At 40.4% G+C, this 16,626-nt stretch overlaps 1 protein-coding gene across 1 annotated transcript in view; it reads left to right on the forward strand.

The window, feature by feature from the left end:
• The window catches only part of nbas (NBAS subunit of NRZ tethering complex), a 144,782-nt gene that overhangs the window by 30,250 nt on the left and 97,906 nt on the right, over positions 1-16,626 (forward strand). The window contains exons 19-24 of the mRNA XM_058612749.1: positions 3,791-3,869; positions 5,401-5,505; positions 5,726-5,862; positions 8,904-8,990; positions 10,977-11,130; positions 15,338-15,523. Coding sequence (XP_058468732.1) covers positions 3,791-3,869; positions 5,401-5,505; positions 5,726-5,862; positions 8,904-8,990; positions 10,977-11,130; positions 15,338-15,523 — 748 coding nt within the window. The remainder of the gene's footprint in view (positions 1-3,790; positions 3,870-5,400; positions 5,506-5,725; positions 5,863-8,903; positions 8,991-10,976; positions 11,131-15,337; positions 15,524-16,626) is intronic.

The raw sequence follows: 16,626 nt of genomic DNA on the forward strand, positions 1-16,626 counted from the left end.
CGGGCTATTTGTAAAATATCCAACTGCAGTTTAAAACGGGTGCTGCAATTTTGGAAACTGTGTAGATGCAGGAATCAGTCCTGAATGTAAACCGACAATCCATGAACTGAAAGACAAATCTGTGAGGAGCTACTGTACAATTATACCCTTTTTCCACATTTCTGACTTAATGAAACACATGTCATACATACAGCTCCTTGAGGTCATTGAGGTCACTGGATTAATCGAAAGGCCTTCTGTAATATTTGGCATCGGCAGGTCATTAACAGCTTCAGTCAATTTTGTTTTCAGTAATGTGGTAAATGTAAAAAAGAGTGGGTTTGAGAATGAATGGTCTCTATGTTGTGTTGACCCTGTGGTGGACTGCCTGTCCAGGGTGTACGCCACCTGTCGCCCTACGTCAGTAATGGCAGCTCCGGTTCCCGGTGAACTTCGTATGGAGGATAAAGGGATGGAACAAAACATAGAGCTGGTAGTTTTAGACTTCAGGCTCCTTTTTCGCTCCGTGAAACCAACGTGTAACCATTTCACATGCTGCTGATCTGGATCTCTGCATTCAACAATAAGATTGACAATACCTGCGTGTGTGCGTGTGTGTGTGTGTGTGTGTGTGTGTGTGTGAGAGAGGGAGAGAGAAGGAGAGGCAGGGGGAAAAAGTGTGAGAGTAATGAGTGTGTAAAGGTCACAATGTTCATCTGATCATATCCAGACCTCAGTCAGGAGTCTCATTTTCCCATTTGACTCACTCGTATTTTTGCTATCAAGGATCTTTTCTGGCATAAACACTGACCCTGTGAGGACCAGTCGTCCTCATGGAGACCAAAACATGGTCCTAACGCGGCGGAACCTCATTTCGAACTGGTTAAGTTCAGGGCTGAGATGAGTTCATTGACTTGTGGTTAGGTTAAGGTCAAAGTTAGGCATTAACCGGTTATGGTTGAGGTCAGGGATAATGCTACCATTCATTCGGAGAATAGCTGTACAAATGTGTGTGTGTGTGTGTGTGTGTGTGTGTGTGTGAGAACACCTGTGTATGATTGTACATGTGCCAGTGAAAGCATGAGCTGAAGTGTTTTTTGTCTGTTTATGCAGTCCAATTTTGTCCCTCACACTGTGATAATCATTTTTTTTTATCACACACCACATTTCTGTGTGTGTGTGTGCGTAGGCATTTGAGTGTGTGTTGCCCTGTTTATGCATTTCAATCTCTGTCCTTTACAGTCATATGCGAGGCGTTTGCAGAGAGATAGAGGAGCGATGCCATCTGCTTGTAATAACCTTCAGTGTGGATATAGCTTTGAAACAAGATGCACACAAACACACACACACACACACACACACACACACCTTGAAGCAATCAGTTTGCAATCTCTTTACATTAGACAGGAAGTCCGATGATGTGTAACAGTCTGAAGCACATTTCAAGTTGTGCACATTACATTTTAAACCTTACAGGCCTCAATCGCCATTTGGATGTGACGCAGTATTATTGTTCATTCTGGCCTTTTCTTAACCACATTTTCCCCTCCAGTCACTTTTTATTGTATAGGGCAATCGAGGGAACCAGAAGTTGCGGGCGCTCTTCTATAGCCAGGTTGCCATGCGGAGCAGTGCAGCACACACAGTATTATGTGCTGTACCTTTAGTTAAATTCGGTAGCAGGATTAGCAATTTAGAGACCTACATGTGAAAATTCAGCCGCCTCAAAACCACTGATAGCCATGTTTGATAATGAGCCAGCGCTACAAATTTGCAAAATCAGAGGCTGTCTGACTGGTGCTTTTGGTTTCTTTATGCTTTTAAAATATAATGTGACATATAATCACTATTATTGGCCTGTCAGACATTCATCAAAGGCATGTGCCTATGTTTATCTGCTGTTTATGTGCAGTCGCCCAATTAAAAAAAATCAATGGCACTACGACTAACAATTATTTTTGCAGTTGATTACCAGTTTATTCGATTATTTTGTCAATTAGTCAAGTAGTTGTTTGGTCTATAAGATGTCAGAAAAATGATAATTGGCGTTTCCCAAACCTCTAAATGTCTTGTTTTGTCCACAAACCAACGTTATTCACTTTGTTGTATGGAGGAATGGAAGCACAGACAATTCACATTTAAGAAGCTAAAAATCCCTTAAACCGTTTAATCAATTATTATTAGGATACTTGGCGATTATTTAGTGATCATTCACCGATAGCAACATACAAGTCGATAGTATGAAGCTGTAGGTTGTGCAGCATATTTAGCAGGTTTTTGTGAATTCCCTGCTGAATGCTATTGGGATGCAAAAGCTAACAGATTGTAATATTGGGTCAGGGTTTTCTTGCACTACCTGTCCCTCATGTCAGTGCACAAAAATATGCATTAATTTCCAACCTTATAGTGTGAAAGCAGAGATGTCGGTCTGCTTCTGTAAAATATTTTATTTATTTTTCCTCCTCTAAAAAAAAAAAGATATTCGAAAAGCCAACTTTGTATAGAAAAGAAGTAAAAAGGGCGTCTGAAACTCTTCAGAGAGAATCTTGAGGGAGATTCCTGTGAGAGATGGCCGTGTTGTTTCATAATTTGTCTGATTGAATTTGTGCTCAGTCAAGATAGATGACATGTAGGGCTAGAAATATTTGAAAACAAATCAGCTATTTTCTTTACGATTATCCGCTGGTTGCACTTTGAGCAAACTGCTCACGGTAACTATGCTAAACAGAAAGGCTTTATCACAATCCCTGTCAACAAACTTATGAATGAGATGCTTGTCAGTATGTCCGAGCATGTTCTTGCGAGAGTTTACGATTCAGCAATCATTCAAATATCCTTTGAGGTCAAGAGGAAAAATTGTTTTCTAACATATCGTCTCATCTCCGCTCCGTCTCTCTCTCTCTCTCTCTCTCTCTCTCTTCCCCCCATCGCCACTTCTCTTACTTTGCACTGAAGAGGCAGAGCAAACCAATAATTACCACGAGTGTGAGTGCTAAGCTGCTGCTCTTTCATGTGCCAGAGTGTACGTCCAGACGCCGTTAATCTCTGTTGGCCTTTGTAGAGGAACCCTGATAACGCCCGATAGCGCGCCCTGTAATGAGGGATTAAGGATTAAGGTGGCGGTGGAAAGGTCAGCTCCCCTGTGATCACGCCCGCTGTTGATTCTGGACAAGTTTGTTGAAGTTTGGGTGCCACTCCACCTGTTCAGCTTGTTTTCTTGTAGAACGGACTTGGAAGTCTGTGCTGAATGTTATTCTGCACCACTGGTCGTAGCTTTCGGCCCCATGGTTCCTTCTCCTTGGGCATAGTTTGAGTGATTGAATTGTAGGCAGATCCCATATAGCCCAGTGCCTTGGTGTTTGTGGTCATCCAATTTATTTATGGTTGTGATTAAATGACATTGAAAATGGATTTGATTCACGCGGGGCAGTCACTCACCTCGTTGACAACTAGCATCCCATACATAACTACTCAAGGGTTCTTATGGTTATAAGGAGTTGATTTGTTGCCCTTAGAAAATGATTAGGTCTAGAGGGCACTGTGTGGTACTGTAGACACCGGTCCCCAAGCATTGTTATATATTGTGAGTCCCTGTGGTCATGCTGTATAATTTACAGTTAATTTGAAGCTTGTGTGTTAGTACTATAGACTGACGTGACCCGACAAGTGATTTGACTGTTGAAAAGATAAGAAAAGACTATTCACATGATGTAATTTGAGCTGATGTTGATTGTGGTGCTTTGATAAAATACTTGTTGTTGATTTTTGCACGTGTGTGTGTGTGTGTGTGTGTGTGTGTGCTTGCTCATAGGCTAACTCTGGAGCAGAAGGAGCTGTGTCGGAGCCGACTGAAACTACTCTCCTACCTGGACCGGCTGGCCACATATGAGGTAACAAGAACCCCTCACTGACATTGTAGAGTAAAACACACATGTGCCTTCCATCAGAGGGCACACAGCTGATCTTTCTCTACACCGAAATTACATTTGCTCATCATTTGCTAAATGAATGGATTGGATCAGCTTTCAAAACACACGGCTTCAGTTGTATTTTCTCTCGTGAGCCTGTATGTTAATGTAAACAAACAAAACAAATAACAAATAAAAAAAACAACAACTCAGTTGTTGTTTGTCATCATTATTAAAACTTACTTCTAATGATGTGTTGATCGGTCCAGCACAGAGCCAGTAGACTCTGTGGAGGCTGCATGGCTATTTTCCAAACTACTGACTCATTATAAAAAATGGAGCTCATGAGATTTAGTCTTGTGTCTGTGAGACCTCATAGGAAGCACAAAGTGTTTGAAGCACTGTTAACTACAATCAAAATCAAGCTAATGTTAAGGTTTACTAAAAGACCATATTATGTGTTAATTTGCATGTTTACATGAGCCAATCTTTTCTCCACAGAGTTTGCTTCTTCTTTTTTAAACCCATTGTTAAATAACAACTTTCGCTTTTCTTGTCCAATCAACCAAAACACTTGAGTAATCAAGCATTCATTCTAACTTTCTCTTCATATGAGACATTTTACCTTTGTGAAAACTAAGTACAAGTAAAACAATATTTGTTTTGGTCATCTACTTTAAAAAAAGGGATCTAGATGTAATTTTTTTTCCTGTTTTTATGAAAATTAGACTTGCTAATATCAATCTCAATGTTTAAAGTCTAACTTGGACACTCAGTTAGATGCACACACTATACACACTTAGATATACGGTGACTTGTGTTGCACAAGTCTGTCACCCACAATAAATCACAGGCAAATCGGGCACTACTTTCTCTTATTTTGGAGAGAAGAGGTCAGATTTTACTCAAGTTGGACAGAATGACGCCTCTCTTTATTCAGACATTGTCATGGTAACTGCAGCAGATTCCTTTTGCCCCAATCCATTTTCCCTGGCTGTCTATGAATATGATATTAGGGTTTTTTATCATCCCGACTTGGGCTTGCTCAGTCTGCATATGGCCCATTCAAAGGCTATCCATCACACACACACACACATGGCTCTGCACCAACACGTACACACACACACACACACACACACACACACTCTGTCCTAGAGGATGCTACAGAGATATAATACACTCGGACCCACCTAGGTCCCTGTAAACCAAAGGCCATGACAACATAGTATGCACATGTACACACACTGTCGAGCCGTCCTGTGACGGTTAAAAGAAAAAGACAGCCGTGTGTTTGAAAGTTTAAACAGCAGCTCTGTTGACTTTGCCTCAGCTGATTCATTTGCAGTCACGTCTCCTCCCTCCACTCGTCTTTCGGTTGACTTTCTCTGTGCTCACGTCTGGTTCACAAATTTCTTTTTTATGAACTCCAGTTGCATTCCATCTTTCTCTATCTCTCTACCTCTCACAACTACCCCCACCCCCCTTCTATCTCTCTCTTGCTCACACTCTGCAGGAGATACTCGGCGGTCCTCATGCAGCGGAGCAGAAATACGATGCAGAGTTCTTCAAGAAGTTCCGCAGTCAAAATATTGTTTTGTCAGCAAGAAACTATGCCAGGGTAACATCAGACTTGCTTGTCTCTCTTTCACTCGTTTTATCTCGTGTAATCTGTTAATTTGATCTGTCTGCAGCTCTATTTGGCACCAATGTACGCAGACTAATACAACAGTCCTGCAAGAAATCTTATCCTAATACTGTTTTATGTTTGTCATTATTTTCTTCTCTTTTTGTACAGTTTAAAATCAGGTTGTTGTATCACAAATGTGTTTCTCTTACAGGAGAGTAACGTGCAGGCTCTGGACATTCTCTTTACGTACCATGGAGCAGATCTCCTCCAGCACCGGCTCGCTATCATTTACAATTTCCCAGAAACCACCTCTCCACACGAGTACACCATCCTGCTACCCGAGGCCTGGTGAGACACACAGACACACACACACACACACACACACACACACACACACACACACACACCATCATAGTCATAGTTACAGTTCTAGCTAAAAACAATAGACTAAGAATGACAAGTTAATCATTTTATAATGTGTTTGTGTTAGTACTGACATAATTCAAGGACAGTGATCACGTGGATGGTGCAGGAGTCCATGTACTGTAGTATCAGTGCGATGTTACTATCACCCTGTGGATATTAAGAGATTCTATGTTTCGTCAAATCTGGCACAAATATTTACTTGGATTCATGGACACATTGACTCAACTTTGATGGTTAAAGGTCTAAAGTCAAGGTCAAGGTCAAGGTCATGGGCTTGCTCACAGATTTGGCCTTAACTCATTATTATGAGTTATTTTGGTAATTATAAAAAAAAATGTGGATGTAAACTGCAAATTTGCTGGTGGAGGAAGCATACATTTGTCATACTGTGTAGTTTTTTTTTTTATCCTCTTTGTACAATTTCCCTTGTGAGCATATGCACACCATGCCTTACCACAGACATGCACCTCTTTCTGGGTGTTTGAAAATGAACATTTGCCCATTGCTGGGACGCACAATTCACACCTTTTGACCACATTGTCACATCATTAAAACCATTCAGCGTCTCCTATGGCGCTGTGTTCTTCAAAGCTTTTTTCCCACTGTGTCTTTTTCCTTCTCACCTTTACGGAGCAGGAATTGCCTTTTCTGCCCTTGGAAGTCTCCCACACATGTAGACATTAACAAGTGTTCATTCAGAGCTTAAGGGCAGACACTGGCGTTCACAACAAAGAAATTAAAGGAAATTGCCACTTTAAAATAAAAAAAAAAAAAAATTGGAATGCTTTGAAATGATACAATACTAGCAGCAATGACTGCAACAGTAGTTTTTGTTCTACATTTCTGCTCTGGGACTGGAAGAGCACTGAAGGGAAGGAATTTGGGAAAGGGTTTGTTAGAAAGGAAGATGGAGGAGTGTTTTGGAGGGGGAAAAAAGTCATTCCTCACTCCCTTATGGTTCACCCGTACATCTGACAGACTCTGTTTCCCCCCTCCCTTTGGACATTTGTGCATCCTCCCTTTAACTATTTAATGTATTCAAATACCCCATCTACATTTCTACGAATAAACACATGTACGGGGTCGGAGTCCCCCGGAGTCATGAGCAAAAAATACATTTACCAGTGTAGGAATAATTGCTCTTACAGTATACACACACACACACACACGCGCGCATGTGCAAACTACTGCACCCTTTTATTAGCCATGTCTGAGTTTGTATGGAGGTCAGGTGGCTGTGGCTCTGCAGTGGGCATCCATCATGGCTCTGCCGCTGTGGGGCAGTTTCCTATTTTCCCCAGCCTGTGAGCACCAACTGCTGCCTCAACCGCACTCGCTCCTATACACTGCAGCAGACAGAGCTGGCTCAAGCCATCTGTTTGGATCTCACTCCCTCTATATTAGAAGTCTTGCTTCGGTGGAGGGTAGGGGGTAGGGGGGCGTTCTTCTGTAATATTGATCAGGTCTATCAGGGGACCTCCACACATGGCAGAATGCATAAGAGTTGAAAAAAAACTAAAAACTTTGGCACAGTGAAAATAAGAATGAGCTTCATCTCCATACTCCTCCCCTCTCTCAGGCTAAGAAGAAGTAGGTTATGGGATAAGTCGTGATGTAATTCCTCCTTCCGTCATGTTCTAAGGTGCTCACACCAGTATTTACTCTCGACTGTCTGACCTGGCTGTCTTTAATAAAGAAAAAAGGACTAGGGTGTTAGGGAACCACGGAAAGAATGAATGAAAGAAGTTCACTCCTGTTAAAATGAAGAAACTTTCACTGCAGTGTTGGTAAAAGTCCCTCTTACTTTTGTGCCCTGATATAAATCAAAACAATTTCTCACACACCTATGTACATTGTATTTGATGGCCATGTTACTGCTGGTGTGTGTGTGTTTGTTTATGTATTTGCTCCTGAGCTGTAACTGCACCAAAGCGATTGATGATTTGCAGCCCAAACTGTCCGCTCAACAACGGTACATATTTTCTTGTCTACAGACAATTAGATAACAAGATGAAACGCTTTAATCGTAGAATAAGTGATAAAAAAACTGCTTAAACAGCCGAGACAACGTGGCCTCAGTTTGTGTGCGTGCATTATTTTTGCATTATTTCACTGCTCTCGCTCTAACTCGCTCTGTTTGTGTCTGAGTCATGTCACCAGTGACACACGAGGCTACAGAGTCATTCTTCACTTTGGTCGCGTTTCCCGCGCGTTGCCTATTTATCTTCCTCACACCTGTCCCATTCAAGGAGACCAGGAAGAAGTAAAGCCTAGTACTTAGAGGGAATTTAAGAAATAAAAGTCCTCACTTGACAAGCGAGGCACAGTTTTGTTTTGTTTTCTTTTAAGTTTTTTTCACTTATTTAATGATGTGCTTTTGGTTTTGTGCTCCACTACCTGTTACTTTTCTTACCATTATCCGTTGCTGTTTCCATTACCTTTCCTACAGTTTATGACCATGTTTAGTATGAGATAGTAAATGTCTTTGCTGATTTATTGGGCGCCTTTACAGGTGGGTGGGTAGGTGTGGTTTATTTTTTGACTCCTGGTCATTGATCATTGCTGTGCATGTATGTGTGTGTGTGTGTGTGTGTGTGTGTGTGGACACTGGACACTTTTTTTTGGTACACCATGCACTTAGCAATTTGGCAGGAGTGGCATGCGGTGTGATCCTCTGCTGTTGTAGCCCATCTGGTTCAAGGTTTAGTCGCTTTCCTGCATACTGTGGTTGTGATGAATGGTTATTGTAGTCCCTGTTAGTCAGGCTCTATATCATTTTGAATTACGCTGGTTATTCTCTTCTGACATCCGGCAAATGCCGCTCACAGTATATTTTCTCGTTTTTAGATCATTTTCTGTAAACCCTCGAGGGTTCACCTTGACTATTAAATGCATTGAGTTGTGTATTATTTTCTCTGAAATTTCATATTTTCTCCCTCTCTCTTTCTCTATATGTTACCCAGTCTGGACGACAGAGGTGAGTTGGTGTTAATTCCATGGGATGAGCAGAGACACAGAGAAATGGACTGGTGCGAGGCAGAGGAGTGCAGGTGAGCAACAACACTACGCTTTGGGGGGGGGGGGGGGGGGGGGGGAACCACACCATTTACCACCATTTACACCAAGATATATGTACTTAACGTATATGATCATAAACTCCTAATCTTCCCATGATAATAAAGCCTTGCGCAGTGTGGGATTGTTCAAATTCATGCTCCATACAGAATATTATGCTTGTCCTGGCATCACAGTGTGAAATAAAACATGGCATTCTATTATGTAACAGTTTAACCCTTAAGAGTTCCTAGGCCATTTTTCAGCTTCTGTTTTTAATTGTTAAGCCATTTTTTTTTTTATTATTCTTTTATTTTTTATTTATCTTAGAACAAAACAAGGTAATAATTATTATCAAGTAGGAAAAAAAATATTTTACTTGTAGTAGGAGGTCTAGTGAAAATCATCGTATATCATTATAGGCTAAGATTATTCAATTAGAATAAGAACAACTAAAAATGCATCAAAATCAATGTTTCTGCTAATCATTGACCCATCTCAGGTCTAATGATAATAATAATGATAACCAAATATTCCTTGAAATGTATTGTATGGAAATTATTGTTGTTGTTTTTTTTTGTTGTTTTTTTGTCGATTTAAAAAAACAGTGGAGTTGTGTAAACATAATGGCCTTTAAAGGGTTAAAATGCCCAAAATGTAATTAATATTTGATATTTATATTTCAGGCTGAAGTAGTTTTAAAAGATTGACTACTTTAAAATGAATTTTTAAAATAAAAATATTAACATAAAATGACAGCAGTTTTTGGGAAGTTGATATTTAAAAACAACAACACACCATTTACCACCATTTACACCAAGATGTCTTTACTTAATGTATATGATCATAAACTCCTAAACCCATGATGCCCATGATAATAAAGCCTTTCACACTGTGGGATTGTTCAAAGTCATGCTCCATACAGGACATTATGCTTGTGCTGGCATCACAGTATGAAATAAAACATGACATTCTATTATGTAACAGTTTAAACAGAAACATGACAAGTGACCAGCTTCATTTAGAGCTCTATTTTAGCAAGGTTTGTCTTCGTGGTCTTTAGTTGAGAGCCGTAATATCAGTTGGCAATTGTGGTCCATTACATTACATTACATTACATTACATGTCATTTAGCAGACGCTTTTATCCAAATCGACTTACAATAAGTGCATTTAAACAAATGCACTTATTCCACTTGCAGGGTGAATTTTTAGTGATGCCCTCGATGTTTAAGAATGTTTTTCCTCCACACCTCCTTCTTCTTTATATTATTCTACATATTTTATTGTTTCAGGTTTTATTTTTGTTTACATATTCTCTCTCTTTGATGCCATGGATACACCTAATACATAAATGTGTTTGTCTGCCTCTTAATGCTTTCTGACCCTAAATTGTGACGTTCAACCCAAGTTTTTAAAAAACGGATATATATTTGTTTCCTTTTTTATAGAAGTGAAATAATTTGCCTTAACAGCAATGTTACTGTCATTCGTAACAAAGCTAAGATTAGAATAATTGGTTCATCTGTTGGGGACTGTTTTCAGCGGTAGGTTTGGTGCTCTTGCGAGTTTTTAGAACAGCAGGCTGGTATATGTGCCATTGATTGCAAACAACAGTGCCATAATATACATTGTTACCCAGCACAATGGTGTAACTGATTTGTTTAGTATCTGCACGTGGTGTACAGGCCTTAAGATATATCACACGCTGGCTTTACAGATGCCAATGGATTTTTTAATCTTTCTTTTGATTAGAGAAAAACACAGAAATCCTCCAGCACAATCGGTTCTGTAAGAAATAAGTAGGAAAAATCTATAGTTTTAAATATAGAATACAGTTTTGTGATGCTATTTGTCGCCGTCAATGTATGACTAGGTCTTACTTGTAAAATGCTTTTTAATCTCAATGTAACACAAGGTTTCAAAGAATTAAATGTTAGGAAAAGAGTCAAAAAACACATCATTTCCTCGTGTCTTCCTCAGAGCGGTGCTGGACCAGAACTTATTCGACGACGACGGCTTCCTGTATGAAGAGATTCCAGAGCTGCTGAGGTTCCGCTCCGCCTCACCCTCCATTGAGCTGCTGACTGACTGGTACCAGAGCAGAGCCCGGGATATTGAATCCTGCTCCAGACAGGTACAAACACTCTCAGTGTGCTCCACCTTGGAGCGTTGAACCTCCTGGTATCACCCGGCGTTCAAAGCTGATGTGCAGAAGCGAGACATCAGCTCTCGGATATTTCTGTGAACAACTAAATGCAACATTATGAAATGTCTTTCAGAAGAGACTGAATGTTTCTCTGTGGTTACCGTGTGCCCCCCCCCTTTTTTTTTCTTTTATAAAGGCATTTTTTTTTTTTAATTCACCTCTGAGTTTGTTTCTGCTCTCTGAAAACATTTTGTAGGGTAATTATTTTCAAATACACCTCCGCCGAGTCTTCTAATCATGGCTTGAAACTATTAATAATTTTCACAATTAGCTAATCCCAAATGCTGCAATCTGTAATTATGCAAATTAAAAATGCAACACAGGAAGCAATCTCTTTAAGTCATCACATACATTTTAATATATGTAGAGTGGTTTATATTTTTCATTAAATACAGTAAATATCGGACTGAATCTTAAAAAAAATAAAAAAAATAAAAAATAATTGCACTATTTGACTGAAACATTGCAGTTAGATGCTTTCCCAGAATCTCACAGCCCCAAATTGAAGTGAGAAATCCCTCTGTTTGTATGGCTGCTGTGGGCAGAACAAAGCAGACACATTTAGGCTTTCCAACAACTAGCACTTGTACAGAATTATGGGGCTTTTAATTGCCCTCACTTCCACCTTGCAATTAGTCTGTCCCTTTTCAAATGAGCAAAAATCAGATGCAACTGGTTGAAATTTCCCTCATAAGGTGAAACTTTCCCCCCACACATAGCTGCAGGTCTTTTTTTGGGATTATTGAGCTTTATTGAAACTTACAGCGAGACAGCAGCAGAATGGAGTCAGTAGACATCTGGCAGTTTTCAAGATTATTGCTGTTTCAATTTTTTTTTTCCCCCTCTCTTTCTTCTTTTATTGAAGGAGAAAAAATGTGATGTGCAGGAATTCGGAGTGCAGACGAAATGTTGCCAACCTCCATCAGTCAAGGTCACTTTAATGCTATCTGTGACAGCCCTTTTCACGTTTGCCGTATGGACTTCTAATGAAGAGTAACCAAAGCTTCTGTCATCTGTGTTCTTCTGCTTTAACTGGAATATAGGACTTGATAGAACTTTGTTTAGTGGAGTAATGGGATGTAGCTACCGGAGCTGCCCACTCTCTCCGCCCACACCATCCACGCCACGGCCTTGTCCCTTTCTCTACCTCCTTCAGAGTGATAGATCAAGGTTGTCACAGTGCTCACTTTGTCTTCGTGAAAAGGACTAACCGGGGTGCAGTCGTGTCTTTTTCTCTGATTTCTCCAATTCGTCCTTTTCACCGGGTGAAAGGAGGATGAAGGAGAAGGATTTGGGGGTGCATTGCTCAACTTTAGAGACATCTGGGGAAATGGTGCCTTTCATCATCCTCACAAGAGAAAACGGAGACGCGAGTGACATAATGTGTGTAAAAAAAAATCTTTGTTAATCTTCAGGAATCACACTAGCCCTCTTCTTCATTCTCCCCCTTGTTCCTTTTTTAATTAGACCTCATCTCCTTTTGCTCCTTCACGCGTTACTCCAGGAACCTCTTGGGACCGTCTTTAACACTTATGTCTCTTGCTTTTTCACACACTTTTTTTTTTCTCTCACTTTCAAACACACAGAGATGTGACAGTGAGAGACAGTAGGAGTAGTTGACATTTGCCACGCACACGCGCACACGCACACGCACACGCACACGCACACGCACACACACACACGCACACACACACACACACACACTTCGTGCCCTCCTTACTTTTTCGTCTCATTTGTTCTCTCTTGTTTGTGCCCTCCCACCCTCCCTCATCTGGCCATGTTTATGCTTGGGAGAGCCTTTTAATAGAGGAGAATGGGGTTTGATTAAAAAGGAGCCACGTCAGAGGAAGCACAAGTGTTCCAAACCAGTCTAATAAGACTGGCAAGAGGCAAGGCGCTGAATGGAGTGATTGACAAGATGACTCGGAGAAAGAGATTGACAGGTTTGAGAAATGGAATGGTAATGCAACTGGAAAAAAAGAAAAAAAAAACACACACACACACTTGACTGATGCATTTGGGTGCGTTTCAAAAATAAAAATAGGGTGGGGGGTGAAATTAACAGATGTTGAGGCAAAATAAAAACTGCTGCATAAATCACCAGTTGTAAGCGGGTTTGAGGGTAGAAATGAAGGGTAATATAAACAAGCACCGCTCGAACACTGTTGGCAACAAACCGTCTCTAAATAAGAGGGTGGATTTGGAAAAACAGAGAGGAAGAAGTGAAGAAGAGACAGACATACAAATCAGGTCAAGGGCTAAAATTGGGAGTTCAAACAAAAGCCAACCAATTATGACAGTTCTGGAAAGAGGTGGGGAGGAGAGGATGGTTAGTTTTGCACAGTTGTAAAAACATGTGTTTGAAAGAAAGAGGCAGGAGAGGCAAAGATGGATAAGATTCAACTGCTGTAGCGGTAAGGGATGCACCCATCCAATACTGACTCTAATGTCGCACATCGGTGACAAAATGGCTGATGTGATGAATGATTTTGTAATATGAACCAATATTAAGGTAATACCGTCTTATTTGTGCACTAATTGTCAAGTAATAGCTTGGAAATAAAATATGTGTGGGACACGAGGGAGGAGGAGAATTTTAACATTTATAAATTCAATTCAATCAATTACCAGTTTTGATTCAATATCATTTTAAACTGAAGATAATACACTGATGGTAGCCTACACATTCTTATTACCAAGCTATTACCTGGATATTACTTGGGAAATGACATGGTATTACTCCTATATGATATTATCTCCTTATTACCATTATTAATACCAACCTTGAAGTCACAGCATAAATAAGATGGTATTAATATAATACATATTCAGAAATGATTACCATTACAATGTTGCTCTGAAATGTAAAAATTGTTACCTAGATCTTTTAAACATTTCCTCCACACAGTTTATACTGAAACACTAGCATATGATTGATACTCTCAGTACCAAAAAAAGTCAGATTGTTGCATCCATTTTCAAGAATAGAGAGTGACTAGGGGAGGGCATAGAGACGAGGTTGTAATTAAAGAAAAAAATTCGAAATTTTAATGTCTAAACCGTCTGTGATTAGTGGTTGGTGTCCTTGGGTAATCTGTCTCTGGAGACCGGGACAGAGATAAGTAAGGAGGGATGGAGGGAACTCAGAGGATCTTTACTCACAGTGAGATCAATAGATTCCTCTCTCTTGTTCTGTCTAATTGCTCTGGCTCTGACTCAAGGTGATTTCTTTTTCCCCCCTCTTTGTTTGTGTTTGTGTGTGTGTGTGTGTGTGTGTGTGTGTGTGCACACTTTACAAATGGAGGCATGTGGTTATTTAGTTTGGGAGAAATGCACTGAGATCAGCTGAAGATGAGGAGGCTGCTGAATCTGTGTTGTTTACATGTGAGACGCTGTTAGGCCAAGTATGGTGCTGCGTCGATGGACTTTCCTGTAAAAGGTGGAGAGAAAGCAATCATCGCTAAAGGGCCCAGCGGCTTCTGCTATTGATTGGCTAAGATCCACAGGTAGTCGAGCATCAATTGACTGGGCATGCTGCCAGCATATAGGTGGTCAGATATCGATTGGTTGCGCTTGTGGATGAAAGTTTATCAATTTGAGTTGTGTGAAGCTCAAATCTCCTCTTTATTATTGTCTAAAGACTAATGATTGAATATTAGGCTTGATGATTGGGCGAGATATTGTCGTTTTGTTCAGCTGCAGTTTTTAAATGGTGTCGCGCTTTGCTTTAAACAGGCTGTGTTTCTTTCTCCTGCTACAATCCCAGGTATTTTTCACTTGGTTAACTGCAATGTAACACGGCGGTGAGATAAGCAGTACATTTACAGCCAAACAGTGCAGTACAACAGCACAACAGCATCCATGTTAACCACCGGTGTAATTCAACAAATGTCACAGACTAAAGGTTTACAAATGTTCGTATTCTGTAGTGCTTATGTTTTTTTTTTCCTGGTTTGAAGTGAACCCTTTGCTTTATTTAGATACCATGCTGCTAGAAGTTGAATTTGACTGGGATTATTTCATTAATTCTATACTGCCCCTCTGAAAAATGTAGTGGCACATGCACTGCAATTGTAGACATTATAATATTTAGCTTTTCATGCATGTATTCTCTTTTGTTTTTACTGTCCATCAGGTGGACTGTGCACTATCGCTGGTGCGTCTCGGGAAGGAACGAGAGATCCCGGGGTTGAGGCTACTGGGTGATGACTTGGTCACCATGGAGACACTTGTGTACGAAACATCATGTGACCTGAGTCTGACACTTAAAGACCTGCAGCAGTTAAGCGACATTGACAAGCTCCGCCTGCTCATGAAAAATGTAAGTGGCATCATTTGCACCTTGTCTGACGTTGGGTTTTCACCTTCTCCCTGGTCGATGTTCTGTCATAATAGGATTCATGTCTTGTGATTACTTCACATTCATATGTTACTCTTAATAGGCATTTGCTGATATACTACTATCTGAAGTAAAAAAAAGATGAGTTACCATTAATAATAGTCCTTTTTGAAGGTTATGTTACCTGCACTGTGTACATGTGACTTTCTTATCTAGTTCACAGTTCACAACTGTTACTCTTCAGGAAAAAAAAATTAATGAATCTGCCTTTCTATTTCCCTGTGATAACATTCCATATTGTGTAAACTTCAATCATCCTTAAATCCTTGATCTTGTCCAGTTACTGGATAAATATGAAACAAAGCCAATGCGGGTTTTTTTTTTCCCCCTTTTCATTCCTTGACATTTTGACAACACAACCTCCAATTCAAAGTCACGTGGAGAGCTCTGTGAGCCAGTGTTTCACAGTTAGTACAGTTATAAGTCCCACTGGAGTACATAATATGAGATGTCCTCTAAATTGTTGCTAATAACTGCCAGCTTTAGCCTTTGAGGACCACTGCCAGTAGGATGTGCCATACAGGCAGGCAGCCAGCTAATGTTGTTGACTGCACTAACACACGCTGTTTGACTGCTTCTCCCTGTGGGCACTCGTTGTTTGTGTGCGCACTGTGTGTGTGAGTGTGAGAGAGTGAATGTTTACAGAACCAAGATTAAATCTCCCTCATTGCCCATGTCTGATGCCTTTCTCTATCTGAGACACAGTATAGCAAAGTGAAATGTTTATATGTGGATGTGCAAGTTTGCATTTAGCAGCTGAATACGTTTTCAATCTCATTTTACGTCTGGATGCTGAGCTGGCACAAGGTCAATGCAGGGCTGTGCACACATTTAAAATGCAGTAGCACAATATTGCAGCACAGCCCACGTACACCACTGCGGACTTTATAGTTCAATCACATGGCACTTTTCATGTAAAAGTACAATGTTGTAATGACATCACAACAGAGGAGATGCGTCCCTCCCCCTCAGGGTTTGCATCTGTTTTTTGTTTTTTTTCTCCCAGCTTTCACTCACACATACCC

This window comes from Solea solea, chromosome 17 (genome assembly GCF_958295425.1).
Source record: "Solea solea chromosome 17, fSolSol10.1, whole genome shotgun sequence".
Classification (NCBI taxonomy): Eukaryota; Metazoa; Chordata; class Actinopteri; order Pleuronectiformes; family Soleidae; genus Solea; species Solea solea.